This window comes from Rana temporaria, chromosome 4 (assembly GCF_905171775.1).
Source record: "Rana temporaria chromosome 4, aRanTem1.1, whole genome shotgun sequence".
NCBI lineage: Eukaryota > Metazoa > Chordata > Amphibia > Anura > Ranidae > Rana > Rana temporaria.
This window is the reverse complement of record NC_053492.1, coordinates 280275296-280289614: the sequence shown is the minus strand read 5'-3', so window position 1 is coordinate 280289614 and position 14319 is coordinate 280275296. Positions and strand designations below refer to the sequence as shown.

General features: G+C 39.3%; 1 protein-coding gene across 1 annotated transcript; it reads left to right on the top strand.

Moving 5' to 3' along the window:
• The first annotated feature begins 673 nt into the window (after positions 1-673).
• LOC120935720 (titin-like) lies at positions 674-14238 on the top strand. Its single transcript, XM_040347778.1, has 16 exons — positions 674-722; positions 3076-3123; positions 8490-8537; positions 8641-8688; positions 9414-9461; positions 9563-9610; positions 9701-9748; positions 9851-9898; positions 12463-12510; positions 12619-12666; positions 13356-13403; positions 13512-13559; positions 13659-13706; positions 13803-13844; positions 13953-14000; positions 14113-14238. Exons 1-16 carry the CDS (start codon positions 674-676, stop codon positions 14187-14189), a joined length of 792 nt encoding a protein of 263 aa, XP_040203712.1. The 3' UTR covers positions 14190-14238.
• Positions 14239-14319: the final 81 nt, after the last annotated feature.

Below are 14319 nucleotides of genomic sequence, written 5' to 3'. Positions count from 1 at the left end.
AACGTCGATGCGCAGGCGCCTGCGCACCGACATTCGGCTACTTTCGGAAAATCGCGACGCGCTGTATGCGACCGTTGGAAGCCTGTTGGAAGCCTGTCAATCAAATAGGAACGCCCAGTCCCGCAGCCCATACCCGGAAGCGGCAGAGAAGATCTATCTCTAAAACGGTAAGTACTGCTTCGATTTAAACAAAAACACCCGATTCCCCTTCACAAAACGAGCCTCAATCTAATGTTAAAAATTTAGTTTTTGGGTGAACTCCCACTTTAAATACAAAGTGAAAAAGTGTGGCACTTAAAGCAACGCTTTTTTTTTTACTTTTTATTTATGCCTTATCTAGTATCAGGATACTGTGTTCACAGCTTCCCTGTTTAAGGGTCCTGTCATACTGATACATTTTTCCTGAGTTTTTTCTTTGCAAGAAAAACAGAAAGAAAAATGTTTCCCTTTAAATGGGACTGTGTACACCACTGTGTTGCCAGTGCAGTGTGTTTTGAAAAGTCCTGCACGCTGCGTCTTTGGTGCGGTTCTGTAACCTGCACCAAAAACACAGCTTCCCATTGAAAGAAATGGAAATTGCAACATAATCACGGTAGAAACTCACCACAATTTAGTATTTTTGGTGCGTTTTTGAGTCACTTGTCCATTTTTCACAGGTGCAAGTAACCCAAAAATGCACCAGAAATGCACAGAAAATGCATCTGAAACACAGAGAAAGTTTGGTAAAAACTTATATGTGTTTTTACCGCAATTTTGCTACAGAGCAGTGCAAAAGTACCTTTAATATTTTTTTAACCTAAGTGCAGATTTTTCCTTATAACTCCCCAGTATTGCCTGTAGTCTCCATCTAATGTCTCATAGATAAACGTTTTTAAAAATAATGGGGAAGTGAGAACCTGGGATCCTGTTCACACAGCCCTCTTAACATGTCATGTTCCAAACAAAAAGGCTCTCAGATGTTGGAAGACACAGCACTCTGTATATAACAGTGATAGCAAACCTTGGCAATCCAGATGTTTTGGAACTACATTTCCCATGATGCTCAACTACACTGCAGAGTGCATGAGCATCATGGGAAATGTAATTCCAAAACATCTGGAGTGCCAAGGTTCACCATCACTGGTATATACCCTTATAGCTTGAAATTAGTGTGCCAAGTTACTGTGATTTTTATATTCCTGTGGTCTTCATTCAGCTGATCTTTTTGCGCTACTGGCTTGCATATAAAAGTAATCATCTTGTTAAAGGGAGAACATTGCTTCCTCATGTCAGAGTCTTTAGCAAAGACAACAGTCAATAACACAGCAGTGACATCAGTAAACCTGACCACAAATCTCTTTAGACTAGAAGTCAGAGGCAGCGGTGTTTTAGATACACACTACAGATATACTGTACATCTGTGAGCCTACAGAACCAGGAGTGACACTTATATTTGTTATTTATAACATAGTTCAGTTCCCTTTAAAACGTCAAGAAAACCTCTATTGAAAGACATACTGTATAGGACATGTATAGGCTTTCATTGTTGAATGTAAACTAAACTGCTAGATATTTTGTTTATTTAAATCAGGATTAGCCTCAGACAGCCAGGGACGGATTTCCCACAAGGCCACCGAGGCCAGGCCTTGGGGCGGCAGTGGGTGAATGGGCGGCGCTCTTTACTCTTTGCGTTCCCTGTCTGCTCAAGGCTTTCTGCTTACAGAGTGGGTGTTTACTTTCACTGGAAGCATTGCGGTTGTCTTGGAAGCATATGGCCCCACCCCCTGTCATTCTCACGGGAAGGATCCCAGCAATAATCTGGCCGCTGGACAGGTGTGGGCGGCGTATCAGGAAGGGGCGGGATCGTGCGGCAGTGCGGGCTGATCAATGCCGGCTGGCTGGGATCAAGATGACAGCAGCCAGGGGGGGGAGGACAGGGGACGGAGAAAAGCTGCTGGGTGAGTGTGTGTCCAGCCTGTCATCAATGATAGTGGAAAACTATCTACACCTGTACAGTGTTCCCGATCATCCCCCATGGTGCTCTGTGACATCTATACATTCTATATGTGACAGAGCTATATAATACCTCCGATCATCCCACTATCCCCCTATATGCATTCCTGTGTCATCCTATACATTGTGGGGCAGATCCTCGTAGAAAGAACTGCATGGGCGCAGCGTATGGGAGATACGCTACGCCGCTGTAACTTACTTTTTGAAGCTTCAAATCCACAAAGAATTTGCGCCGTAAGTTACGGCAGCGTAGTATATCCCTCGCGGCGTAATGGCACGCAATTCAAATGCGGCGAGTAGGGGGCATGTTTCATTTAAATGAAGCGCTTCCCCGCGCCGAACGAACTGCGCATGCGCCGTCCCTAAATTTCCCGACGTGCATTGCGCTAAATGACGTCGCAAGGACGTCATTGTTTTGACGTGGACGTAAATTACGTACGTCTGTGCATGCTCGGTAACAATTTGACGCATGCTCGGAAGCAGTGAACTTAATTTTTCTAGGCTCATTGTAGTGTTGTATGTCACCGCGTTTTTGACAGTCGTAATTTGGTGTGTCCATGTGTATGCAAGACAGCTTGAACGGAATTCCGTCGCAAAAACCCGATTCCGACGGGAAAACTGATCGTGTATATGCGGCATTAGTGTACCTTGAGGACTGTAATTGAGAAACACAAGCTAAGCTTAAGAATCCCTGTTAAACAGCAAAATTTAAAATTTTACGTATACATGTTGTTTTGTGGATTTAACATCTGTGTGTCAGTGACCCACAACAAATTTGCTGAGGTGTTCTGTTTTTTCTGAACTGCATGTGTGTGTGTTCCAGGACAGTCCCATATGTAGTACTGAAACAATCCAGGCAACTGGAATTTGTAATAGTAGGTCAGAAATAGCAGCTTCACATTTTTTCCAGTACTCCAGTACAGTAGTCTTTCAGACTCAGCACATGCCAGCAATTTAGAAATGTATTACATAAGGAAACAATAATTCTTTAATGCTTAGCCAGCTCAAAACAGCATTACCGGTACAATAATGTTACTAACTGTGTTTGGGGAACTTAGTATTATAATATCTTTTTCTTTGTAGAGAAACCAGAGAAAAAAATTGAAATGAAATCTTCTGAAATAAAGAAAGGTAAAGACAATGATAATAAAGTGATATTTATTTGTATTAATATATATAAAATTATTGTATGTACTGCAGAACTCCCCAGTCTGGATGTATTAGCAATGGTTCCAGAAAATAGATATCATATTTAGAGAGCTAATTTGGAAGAAAAAAACTGTCAAGGATATGGTTGCGCACATTACAACTATCAAAAGATAAAGGGGGGTTGGCAGTCCTGCATTCCTGGTGCTACTTTTTGGCAGCACAATTGCAACATTATGATTTATCTGAGGAGAATCTGGGCAGGGGAAATATGTTACTGGATACATAGTTAGTCAGGTTGATACAAGTCATACCACATTGATGGGGGCCTTGGAGGCCAAATATTTTTCATTTCAATTTCCCTCATTTGTGTAAATAAAGAAATTATGGAAAGTGATCAAGGAGATACTAGAATATCAGGCGTTTACAGAATTCTCACCATTGTGGGATAATAAACATCTGCAGGAATTATTTAATATAGAGAAAAGTAGGGATTGGGAGAGATGCGGTCTTGTTCATTTTGCTCAATTATATAAGGTGGATGTCTTTAAATCATCTCCGGAACTCAAGGAGGACTATACCAAATCAGTCCTTTTTTTAATATTTGCGAATTAGACATGCTCTAGGGGCACAATTTAAAGAGAGGCCAATGGAGTGGAGTAAGGTGACTATTCTTTGGAAAGTAATCAACACAGATACGTCCAAGGGTTTGATCTCATATACATACTACAGTATATGTGATGGGGTTATAAGAGGGATGAGGAGCTTCTCTGTAGGAGGGGATGGGTGGAAGGTCTGGGGGATATAACAAAGTAGCAGTGGAAACGCATTTGGAAATAGGTCCATTAAGTACTCTGGGCCAGATTCACAGACAATTACGTTACTCCGCGGCGGCGTAACGTATCCCATTTACGTTACACCGCCGCAGGTTTACAGCATAAGTGCCTGATTCACAAAGCTCTTACCTGTAAACTTGCGGCGGTGTAACGTAAATGCGCTCGGCGCAAGCCCGCCTAATTCAAATGGGGCGGGCACCATTTAAATTAGGTGCGTTCCCGCGCCGAACCTTCTGCGCATGCTCCGTTAGGAAATTTGACGCGGGAACGACGGCCATACTTTAACATGGCTGATCTAAAGATAAGCCATGTTAAATCAGGTGTAACTTTGCGACAGGTAAAAACGACTAGCGACGACGTACGGGATTGCGATGAAGGCGCAGATCTTCATGGATCGTCGTAACTAGTCATTTGCATATTCTACGCCGACCGCTATGGAATCGCCACCTAGCGGCCGGCCTAGAATTGCATCCTAAGATCCGACGATGTAAGTCAATTACACCTGTCGGATCCTTTGGCTATCTATGCGTAACTGATTCTATGAATCAGTCGCATAGTTAGGACGGGCGGATCACAGAGATACGACGGCGTATCAGGAGATACGCCGTCGTATCTCTTCTGTGAATCTGGCCCTCTATCCTTATCGCAGACAGTGTCCCATCTATTGTTGCTGCGTAGGGTATATAGGACACTTAAGAAATTATTCCTATATGGGTGGAGGCTGGATGCTAAATGCCCACGATGTAGCGATCTAAAGGGAGATCTAATTCATATGATGTGGAGATGTCCAAAGTTAAATAGATACTGGAGAGAAGTCATCGATACAATAAATACAGTATTTGGAACAACTCTTGATTTAGACCCAAAGATATGCATATTAAGTAAAATCAAAGAGGATAATAACATACAAAGTAGACAAACAGCAATAATTAGATGCCTTTTTTCTGGCACAGAAATTGGCGACAAACCCGCCAACCTGTGCAGAATGGGAGAATGAGGTCAATAATACAATAAAGAAAGGAACAATTCTGTACATTAAAAGGCGAAATGTATATTTTAAAATATGGGAATGTTGGACTGTTAGAGAAGTCCTCTTCCACACAGGCGGAGTCCGATTGCTCCCGCCGACTCAGCGGGGGATCTCTCCGCTGATCTCCGCTGAGCTGGCGAATGACAAGTCCCTCTCTGCTCACTGAGCGAGGAGGGGCTTGTGCAGCGCTGCTGTCTCCTATGGGGAGATCTGATGAAAACGGACAGCATGTCCGTTTTCATCAGATCTCACCCGATCCACCATGGACGGATGGGGACGTATCACCATCCATCCGATGTTGACGGATCGGATTGGGTCGGATGTCAGTGGACATGTCTCTGATGACATCCGACACTCCATAGGACTGCATGGAGCGGCCGTTCAGGTCCATTGTCAAAACTGACAGGCGGACCTGAAAGGACCGATCGCGTGAAAGGGGCCTTAAGTGCCATATATGGATAAGGGTGAAACTAATGTTGAAAAGGCTCTATTTTCCTCTATTTTAGGAATGTTTTTCTTCTCCTTTCAAGTATAGACTGATATTATGGGATAAATAAATATAGGATACTATTTTGGTAAATAGGGAAAAAATTATTGCAGTGTATTGTACAAATAAATGTTGTATGTTAAATGTTGGGATGTTGGGTTAATATGGATGTGAGAAGTATGTATAAAAAGCTATATTTTAATAACGATTACATGATTAAACAAAAATATATCTATATATCTATATATATATCTATATATATATATATATATATATATATATATATATATATATATATATATATATATATATATATATATATATATATATATAGATATAGATATATCTATAGATATATTTATATCTATCTATCTATAGATAGATAGATAGATAGATAGATAGATAGATAGATAGATAGATAGATAGATCTATCTATATCGATCTATAGATATAGATATATAGATATATAGATAAATATATTATATTTAGTGCTTAATTTTTAAAATGATGTGCTTTGGTGTGTGGTGAACAAATAGGTAAGAGAGAATATGTGGCAGGGCAGCCATCCTGTGCAAAATCACACACCTGTACATGATTGTGTTCATGGGGTCCAGGGCACACGTACGCACCGCTGGTGACCAGATCAGCGGGTCAGGCTGATGCGATGTCAGCTGGGACCTGGTGATCATTCTGAGGAGAGGCAGAATGGCAGTCACCTTTGTAAACAAGACAGACCACCGTTTAGCCAGAGGGGAAAATGGAGATTTTGTGTTTCTGCTAAGCAGAAACACGGATCTCTGTTTTCCTTTAGTCAAAGCACACACCCCTAGGGACAAATGTAACCTTTTGATTGTCCCTGATGTTAACCCTTTACCTGCAAGTAACATTTGTACAGTGACAGTGCATTTTGTTTAGCACTGATCACTGCATTGGTGTCACTGGTCCCTGAAAAGTGGCATTTAGTGTCAGATTTGTCTGCCACAATGTCGCAGTCCTGCTAAAAATCAGTAATCACCGGCATTAATAAAAATAAATAAACATTTCCATAAATATATGCCATAGTTTGTAGATGCTATAACTTTTGCGCAAACCATACAATATACGCTTATTAGTATTTTCTTAACAAAAATATGCAACCAAATACATATTGGCCTAAATTGATGAATAAATTCAATATTTTTGTTTAATTGTATTGGGTATGTTTTATAGCAGAAAGTTTTTTTTTTTTTTTTTTCAAAATAGTCTTTTTTTGTTTATAGCACAAAAAATAAAAACTGCACAGGTGAACAAATACCACCAAAAGAAATCTATTTGTGGGAAAAAAGGACAACATGTACCCTTTATTTGGGTACAGTGTCGCGCGACCGTACAATTGTCAGTTAAAGCAACGCAATGCCATATCGCAAAAAAATTGCCTGGTCATGAAGGGGGTAAAACATTTGAGGGCTGAAGTGGTTAAACTATCACACCTTATTTTAGTATACAGAGAAATCTATGGAACACAAAAAAGTACCGTATTTATCGGCATATGGCATATAACACGCACGCCAATTTTAGGAGGGAAGTTTAAGGAAAAAAACTTACATTTTATATAAAGAACTTTGAAGCAAAATTCGGGTCACAGCTCATCAATGCACTCTGCTCAGTGCCCATCTGCAGCCTATAAATTGACCAACAATACAGCCTGTTCAGTGCCCATCTGCAGTAGCCTTCATCATTCCCTTCCCATCATTGCAGCCTTCGCCATTGTCAGATTATCCCTTTTGTCTCTGAGGGAAGAGGAGGAGTGAGCACCGCTGAATTTACTTACAAAAGGTTATGTAAGGGAAATCTAAAGAAAAGACGACTACTTAGGCTGCAGAAGTCAATAATGGGTCAAAAATATACAAGATAAAAATTGCTCATACACGTAGGCTCTATGCAGGGTATATTCATATTGGCCAATTTGCCCTATAATGCTGATAGTGACAAGAGGATGCATCTGAGTTGCACTATAAATAACATGTCGAAAAGACATGCAAAACAAGAATGTTTAACAGTTCAGTGTAATGGATCAAGTGGCAAGCATAAAGCAGAGCAATTTCCCTACATTACCACATCCATACGCTGTTTCGGCAGACTGCCTTCCGCTCTCCTCCTCTATGGCTGTGATTTGCGGGGTCCTTCCAGCATATGTTCAGTTTTTCATGGCCACATTCGGAAACACATGGAAGCACCATACAAGGTACTCAGAGATACTCTCAATATTTTCATGCGGAACGGCTGTGTCTGTATTATAACCGGCACTCCTACACCTCCACGTCCCAGATGAATGGGGGATCGTATAGGCGGCATCACAGGGCTGCGATGACTGCTGAATTTACATAGAGCCGCCATCTCCTGTGTACCCGTCGCTCCGTCACTCACAACCACGCCTCCTGGCCCTAATCAAATGATAGAAAGAACAGTATTCCAATGCGGGGCCAGGAGGCGTGGCTGTGCGTGACGGAGCGCTGGGTACACAGGAGATTGCGGCTCTGTGTAATTCATCGGCGCTTGCTCCTCTTCCCTTCTACAGCATGGGTCGGCGTATAACACGCACCCATGATTTTCCTCTGATTTTAAGGGGAAAAAAGTGTGTGTTATACGCCGATAAATACGGTAATTCATTTATACAACTTCTTGCTGTAAAGGTGAATATGGTAATACGGTGGGTGTGATAGGTGCAAAGACATACTTTGAACTATTTCACAATATTTTAATCTGCAGAGACACCAGAGAAGAAACTAGACACACTTTCTGTGAAACAAAAAAAAGGTAAATCATATATTTACTTATAAGGGGTAAAGGTTATAATGTAAATGAATTCAAAACTAAACCATATTCTGAACTTGAAAAACTGTGGATCCCAAAAAAGGTAATCATTAACAGTACTTGTAAGTTATAAAGGTGTTTATAAAGTTAATGAGATAAGTGCAGCAATCTTCTTTCAACTATTATCCCTTATTTTACCACACAGAGACACCAGAAAAGAAGCCAGAAAAAGTTTCTGTGGAACCCAAAAAAGGTAAATCACTCACAGTATTTGTAAGTTGTGAAAGGTGTTATAATGTGAGTGAGGTAAATGCAGCAATATCTTTTGAACTATTATACATTATTTTACTACACAGAGACTCCAAAGATAAAACCTGAAAAGGTATCCGCAGAACCCAAGAAAGGTAATCACTCATTAATAATGTATTGGTAAACAGTAAAGGTTGTTGTAATATGCGTGAGGCAAATGCAGAAAGATATGTTGAACTATTACATGTTATTTGACAATTCAGAGATACCAGAGAAGAAATTAGAAAAGGTATCTGTGGAACCCAAAAAAGGTAAATCACTTAAAGGAGAAGTCCAGCCTGAGCTTATTTGGCTGGGCTTCTCCTATGGGTCACAGGATTGCAATTCGTTTTGCACTCCTGTGACCCATTTTCCGCAAAGAGTCTGAGTCCACTCTCTGCTGACGTCAAACACAAATCAGTCCAGGCACCGCATCATCTAGACTCTGGGAGTCTGGATCTGCCAGGTGCCTGGACTGATAGCCGTCTCAGCCTCTCAGCGACCCGCTGAGATGGCCACTCCCCACCCCTCCACAGCTCTGCGCTCCTTTGAGCATGGAGGAGCAGAGCGGAGAGCTGCTGATTGACAGACAGTAGCTCTCTGCTCGGGGAGAACTGAACCATCTGTGGTGTTCTCTGACTCGGTTCTCAGTGTAGAGACGCCGGGGACAGATGCAGCATCGGACCAGTGCTGCATCCACCTAGGTAAGTAAGATTCTACAATAACCCCCAAATCCATACTTCCTATTTAATTTCTTCTAAGAGATGAAGTGGGTTATATTGTGAGTGGTGTAAACACAGAAATATATCTTTGAACTATTATACCTTATCTTACTACACAGAGACACCAGAGAAGAAATTAGAAAAAGTACCCGTAGAACCCAAAAAGGGTAATCACTAATCATTACTGCATCATTCATTTGTATATATAATGTAAGCAAGGTAAACATAGAAATATATTTGAATTATTACACATTATTTTACTATGCAGAGACACTAGAGAAGAAATTAGAAAAGGTATCTGTGGAACCCAAAAAAGGTAATCACTCATTTGTATCTCACTAAATAATGTAAGGGAGGTAAATGCAGCAAAATATTTTGAACGGTTATTCCTTATTTTACTATACAGAGATTCCAGAGAAGAAACCTGAAAAAGTATCTGCAGAACCCAAGCAAGGTACTTTTTCATCAATACTACATTTCTAAAAGTTTGTTTTAATATGCGTGAGGCAAATGCAGAAAGATAGTTTGAACTATTACATCTTATTTGACTATTCAGAGATACCTGAGAAGAAATTAGAAAAGGTATCTGTGGAACCCAAAAAAGGTAAATCACATATTTACTTATAAGAAACAAAGGGGGTTATATTGTAAATGCAGGAATCTATTTTTGACTATTACACCTTTGTTTTACTATACAGGAACACCAGAGAAAAAAATTGAAAAAGCACCTGTAAAACCCAAAACAGGTAATCACCAATAAGTATTGCATTGTTAATGCGTGGTGGTAGATATAAGGTGAGCCACGTAAACACAGAAAGATATTTTGAACAATTAAACCTTATCTTACTACACAGAGACACCAAAAAAATATAGAAAAAGTATCTGTAGAACCCAAAAAAGTAATCACTAATCAGCATTGCATTTTGAATGTGTAAAGGTAGATATACTGGGACAGATTCATGTACCTGGCTGCGGCGTAACGTAATTTACTTTGCAACGCCGCAACTTTTCAGCGCAAGTGCCTGATTCACCAAGCACTTGTGTGTAAACTTACGGCGGTGTAACATAAAGCCGTCCGGCGCAAGCCCGCCTAATTCAAATGGGGCGTGTATCATTTAAATTAGGCGCGCTCCCGCGCCAAATGTTCTGCGCATGCTCCGTGTGAAAATTTCCCGACGTGCTTTGCGCAAATTTACGGCGCCCAGATGTGTTTTTTGAACGGCGACGTGCGTAATGTACTTTCGTATTCCCGGACGTCTTACGCAAAAAAACAAAAATTTTCAATTCGACGCGGGAATGACGGCCATACTTTAACATGGCTGGTCTAAATCTAAGCCATGAAATAGCAGGCTTAAGATTGCGATGGGAAAAACCGACTAGCGACGATGTAAGAGAATGCGACGAAAGCGCGTACCTTCGTGGATCGCCGTAAACAGCTAATTTGCATACCCGACGCTGGAAAACGACGCAAACTTCACCCATCGGCCGTCAGAGAATTACACCTACGATCCGAAGGCGTACGAAGCCGTACGCCTGTCGGATCTATGCAAAAGCCGTCGTATCTTGGTTTGAGGATTCCAAATCAAGATACGACGTGGAAAATTTGAAAATACGCCGGCGTATCAGTAGATACACCGGCGTATTTCTGCTGTGAATCTTGCCCACTGTGAGCAAGGTAAACACAAAAATATATTTTGAACTATTACACCTCTTACTACACAGACACCAATGAAGAAAAAGTAGCTGTAGAACCCAAAAAGCAATCACTAATCAGCAGTCCATTGTTAAGTGAAAAGGTTGTTATAATGTAAGTAAGGTTAACACAGAAAGATATGTTGTACTTATATATGTTATTTTACCATGTAGAGACAAAAGAGAAAAAAAATGAAAAAGTGTCTGTTGAACCGAAAAAAGGTAATCACTCATTAATATCACACTTGTAAATTGCAAAAGTGGTTATAATGTGAGAGAGATAAATGCAGCAAGAAATTTAGAACTATTAATGCTTATTTTACTAAAAAAAAAATATAAAAAAAGTACCTGTAAAACCCAAAACAGGTAATCACCAATAAGTATTACATTGTTAATGTGTAAAGGTAGATATAAGGTGAGCCAGGTAAACACAGAAATATATTTTGAACTATTACAACTTATCTTACTGCACAGAGATAGCAAAGAAGAAATTAGAAAAAGTACATGTAGAACCTAAACGAGGTAATCACTAATCAGTACTGCATCATTAATGTGAAAATGTAAATGTAATGTGAACGAGGTAAACACAGACAGAGATTTTGAACTATAGCACCTTATTTTACTATGCAGAAGCACTAGAGAAGAAACTAGAAAAGGTATCTGCGGAACCCAAAAAAGGTAATTATTCATAGTACTTGTAAGTCTTGAAGATGAAGATTGTTATGAGGAGGGTTCAAGTCAAACCTTCTGAGTTTATTTAATAAAGGAACTAATTTTAAGGAGTGAAAACTGCATTTATTTTGTGACATACTCCCCTGCTACACTTATACACCTATACCAGCATTTAACACATTTCTGGAAAGCGTTGGCATAGAAAGATTTGTCAGTACGTGTGAACCATCCTAGGACAGCCTGCTTAACTCCGTAATCAGTGCTGAATTTCTGACCTCCAGGTAATTCTTTTTAGGGGTCCAACATGTGGAAATCACTCAGAGATAGATCCAGGCTATAAGGTGGATGTGGTAATACTTTCAAGCCGAGCGGCTGTAATGTGCACATAGTGTAGTGAGCAGTATGAGCTTGTGCATTGTCCTGGAGAAACAGGACTCCCTTAGTGATTAAACCAGACCATTTTTTCCACAGACATGTATGCACATGACTGAGGAAACTCCAGTAATATTCACTGTTGATAGTGGCAACACTGGGTAGAAAATTCACATGAATAACGTCACACTTGCCATCACTTTTCCTGTAGACACCAGTGTTCAGAATTTTTTGGGCGGAGAAGCTGTTCCATGCTTGCACTAACACTGTTGTCTGCCATCTTTATTACCAGTCTCTGGACTGGCCCACAACATGTGCACTGCCTATCAGTAATAGGACTTACTACTGCGTGTAACACCGCGACGCAAATAATGTGAGAGAAATAAATGCAGAAATATATTTTGAACTATTGAACATTATTTTACTATGTAGAGACACCAGAGAGGAAGCCAGAAAAGGTATCTGTGGAACCCAGAAAAGGTAATCACTCATTAGTATCACACTTGTTAACTGCAAAGGTGGTTATAATGTAAATGAGGTAAATGCAGCAAGAAAATTTAAACAATGAATCCTTATTTTACTATACAGAGACTCCAGAGAAGAAACCAGAAAAAGTATCTGCAGAACCCAAGAAAGGTAATCACTGCATTTCTAAACTGTTTATTGTTTGTTGTAATATGAGTGAGGCAAATGCAGAATGATATTACATTACATCTTATTTGACTATTCAGAGATACCTGAGAAGAAATTAGTAAAGGTATCTGTGGAACCCAAATTTACCCAGTAAATCACTTATTTAGGATTATATTGTGATCAGAGTAAATGCAAAAATATATTTTGGACTATTACATTTTATTTTACTATACAGAAACACCAGAGAAAAAATTAGAAAAAGTACCTGTAAAACCCAAAACAGGTAATCACTAATAAGTATTGCTCTGTTAATGTGTGATGGTAGATATAAGGTGAGAAAAAGGTAAACACAGAAATATATTTTGAACAATTACACCTTATCTAACTACACAGAGACACCAGAGAAAAAAAATAGAAAAAGTATATGTAGAACCCAAAAATGTAACCACTAATCAGCATTGCATTGTGAATGTGTAAAGGTAGATATAATGTGAGGAAGGTAAACACAAAAAGATATTTTGAACTATTACACCTCTTACTACACAGAGACACATAGTGAAAAGTAGCTGTAGAACCCAAAAAAAGACAATCACTAATCAATAGTCCATTGTTAAGTGAAAAGGTTGTTATAATGTAAGTAAGGTTAACACAGAAATATATTTTGAACTACGATACATTATTTTATTATGTAGAGACACCAGAGAGGAAACCAGAAAAAGTATCTGTGGAACCCACAAAAGGTAATCACCCATTAGTATCACACTTGTAAATTGCAAAGCTGGTTATAATGTAAAGAAGGTAAATGCAGAAATATATTTTGAACTATTAATCCTTATATTACTATGCAGAGACTCCAGAGAAGAAACCAGAAAAAGTATCTGCAGAACCTAAGAAAGGTAATCACTGCATTTCTAAACTGTAAAGGGTTGTTATTGTACGAGTGTAGCAAATGCAGAAATATATTTTAAACTATTATACCCTGTTTGACTATTCAGAGATACCAGAGAAGAAAGTAGAAAGGGTATCTGTGGAACCCAAAAAAGGTAAATCACGTATTTACTTATGAGAGATTAAGGGGGCTATATTATGAATATAAACACAGCATATTTTGAACTACTACACCTTATCGTACTAAACAGAGACACCAGAGAAGAAATTAGAAAAAGAAGAACCCAAAAAAGGTAATCATTAATCAGTACTGCACTGTTAATTTGAAAAGTTAAATATAATGTGAGAAAGGTAAACATAGAAAGATATTTTGAATTATTACACCTTATTTTACTATGCAGAGACACTAGAGAAGAAACTAGAACGGGTATCTGTGGCACCCAAAAAAGGTAATCACTCATTAGTGTCTCACTTGTAAATTGCAAAGGTGGTATAATGTACTGTAAGAGAGGTAAATGCAGCAATATATTTTGAACTAATAATGCTTATTTTACTATACAGAGACTCCAGAGAAAAAACCTGAAAAAATATCTGTAGAACCCAAAAAAGGTAATCACTTATCAGTACTGATTTTGTAAATTGTAAAGGGTTGTTATAATATTAGTGCGTCAAATGCAGAAAGATATTTAGAACTATTACATCTTATTAGACTATTCAGAGATACCAGAGAAGAAATTAGAAAAGGTATCTGTGGAACCCAAAAAAGGA

What these genes read in the sequence shown, in the direction of transcription:
- LOC120935720 (XM_040347778.1), top strand. Translation starts at nt 674, where the DNA reads ATGCACCAGAAATGCACAGAAAATGCATCTGAAACACAGAGAAAGTTT. An exon ending in ATCTGTGGAACCCAGAAAAG is followed by an intron (nt 12,511 to 12,618) that starts GTAATCACTCAT and finishes TTTACTATACAG; the next exon opens with AGACTCCAGAGAAGAAACCA. An exon ending in ATCTGTGGAACCCAAAAAAG is followed by an intron (nt 13,707 to 13,802) that starts GTAAATCACGTA and finishes CGTACTAAACAG; the next exon opens with AGACACCAGAGAAGAAATTA.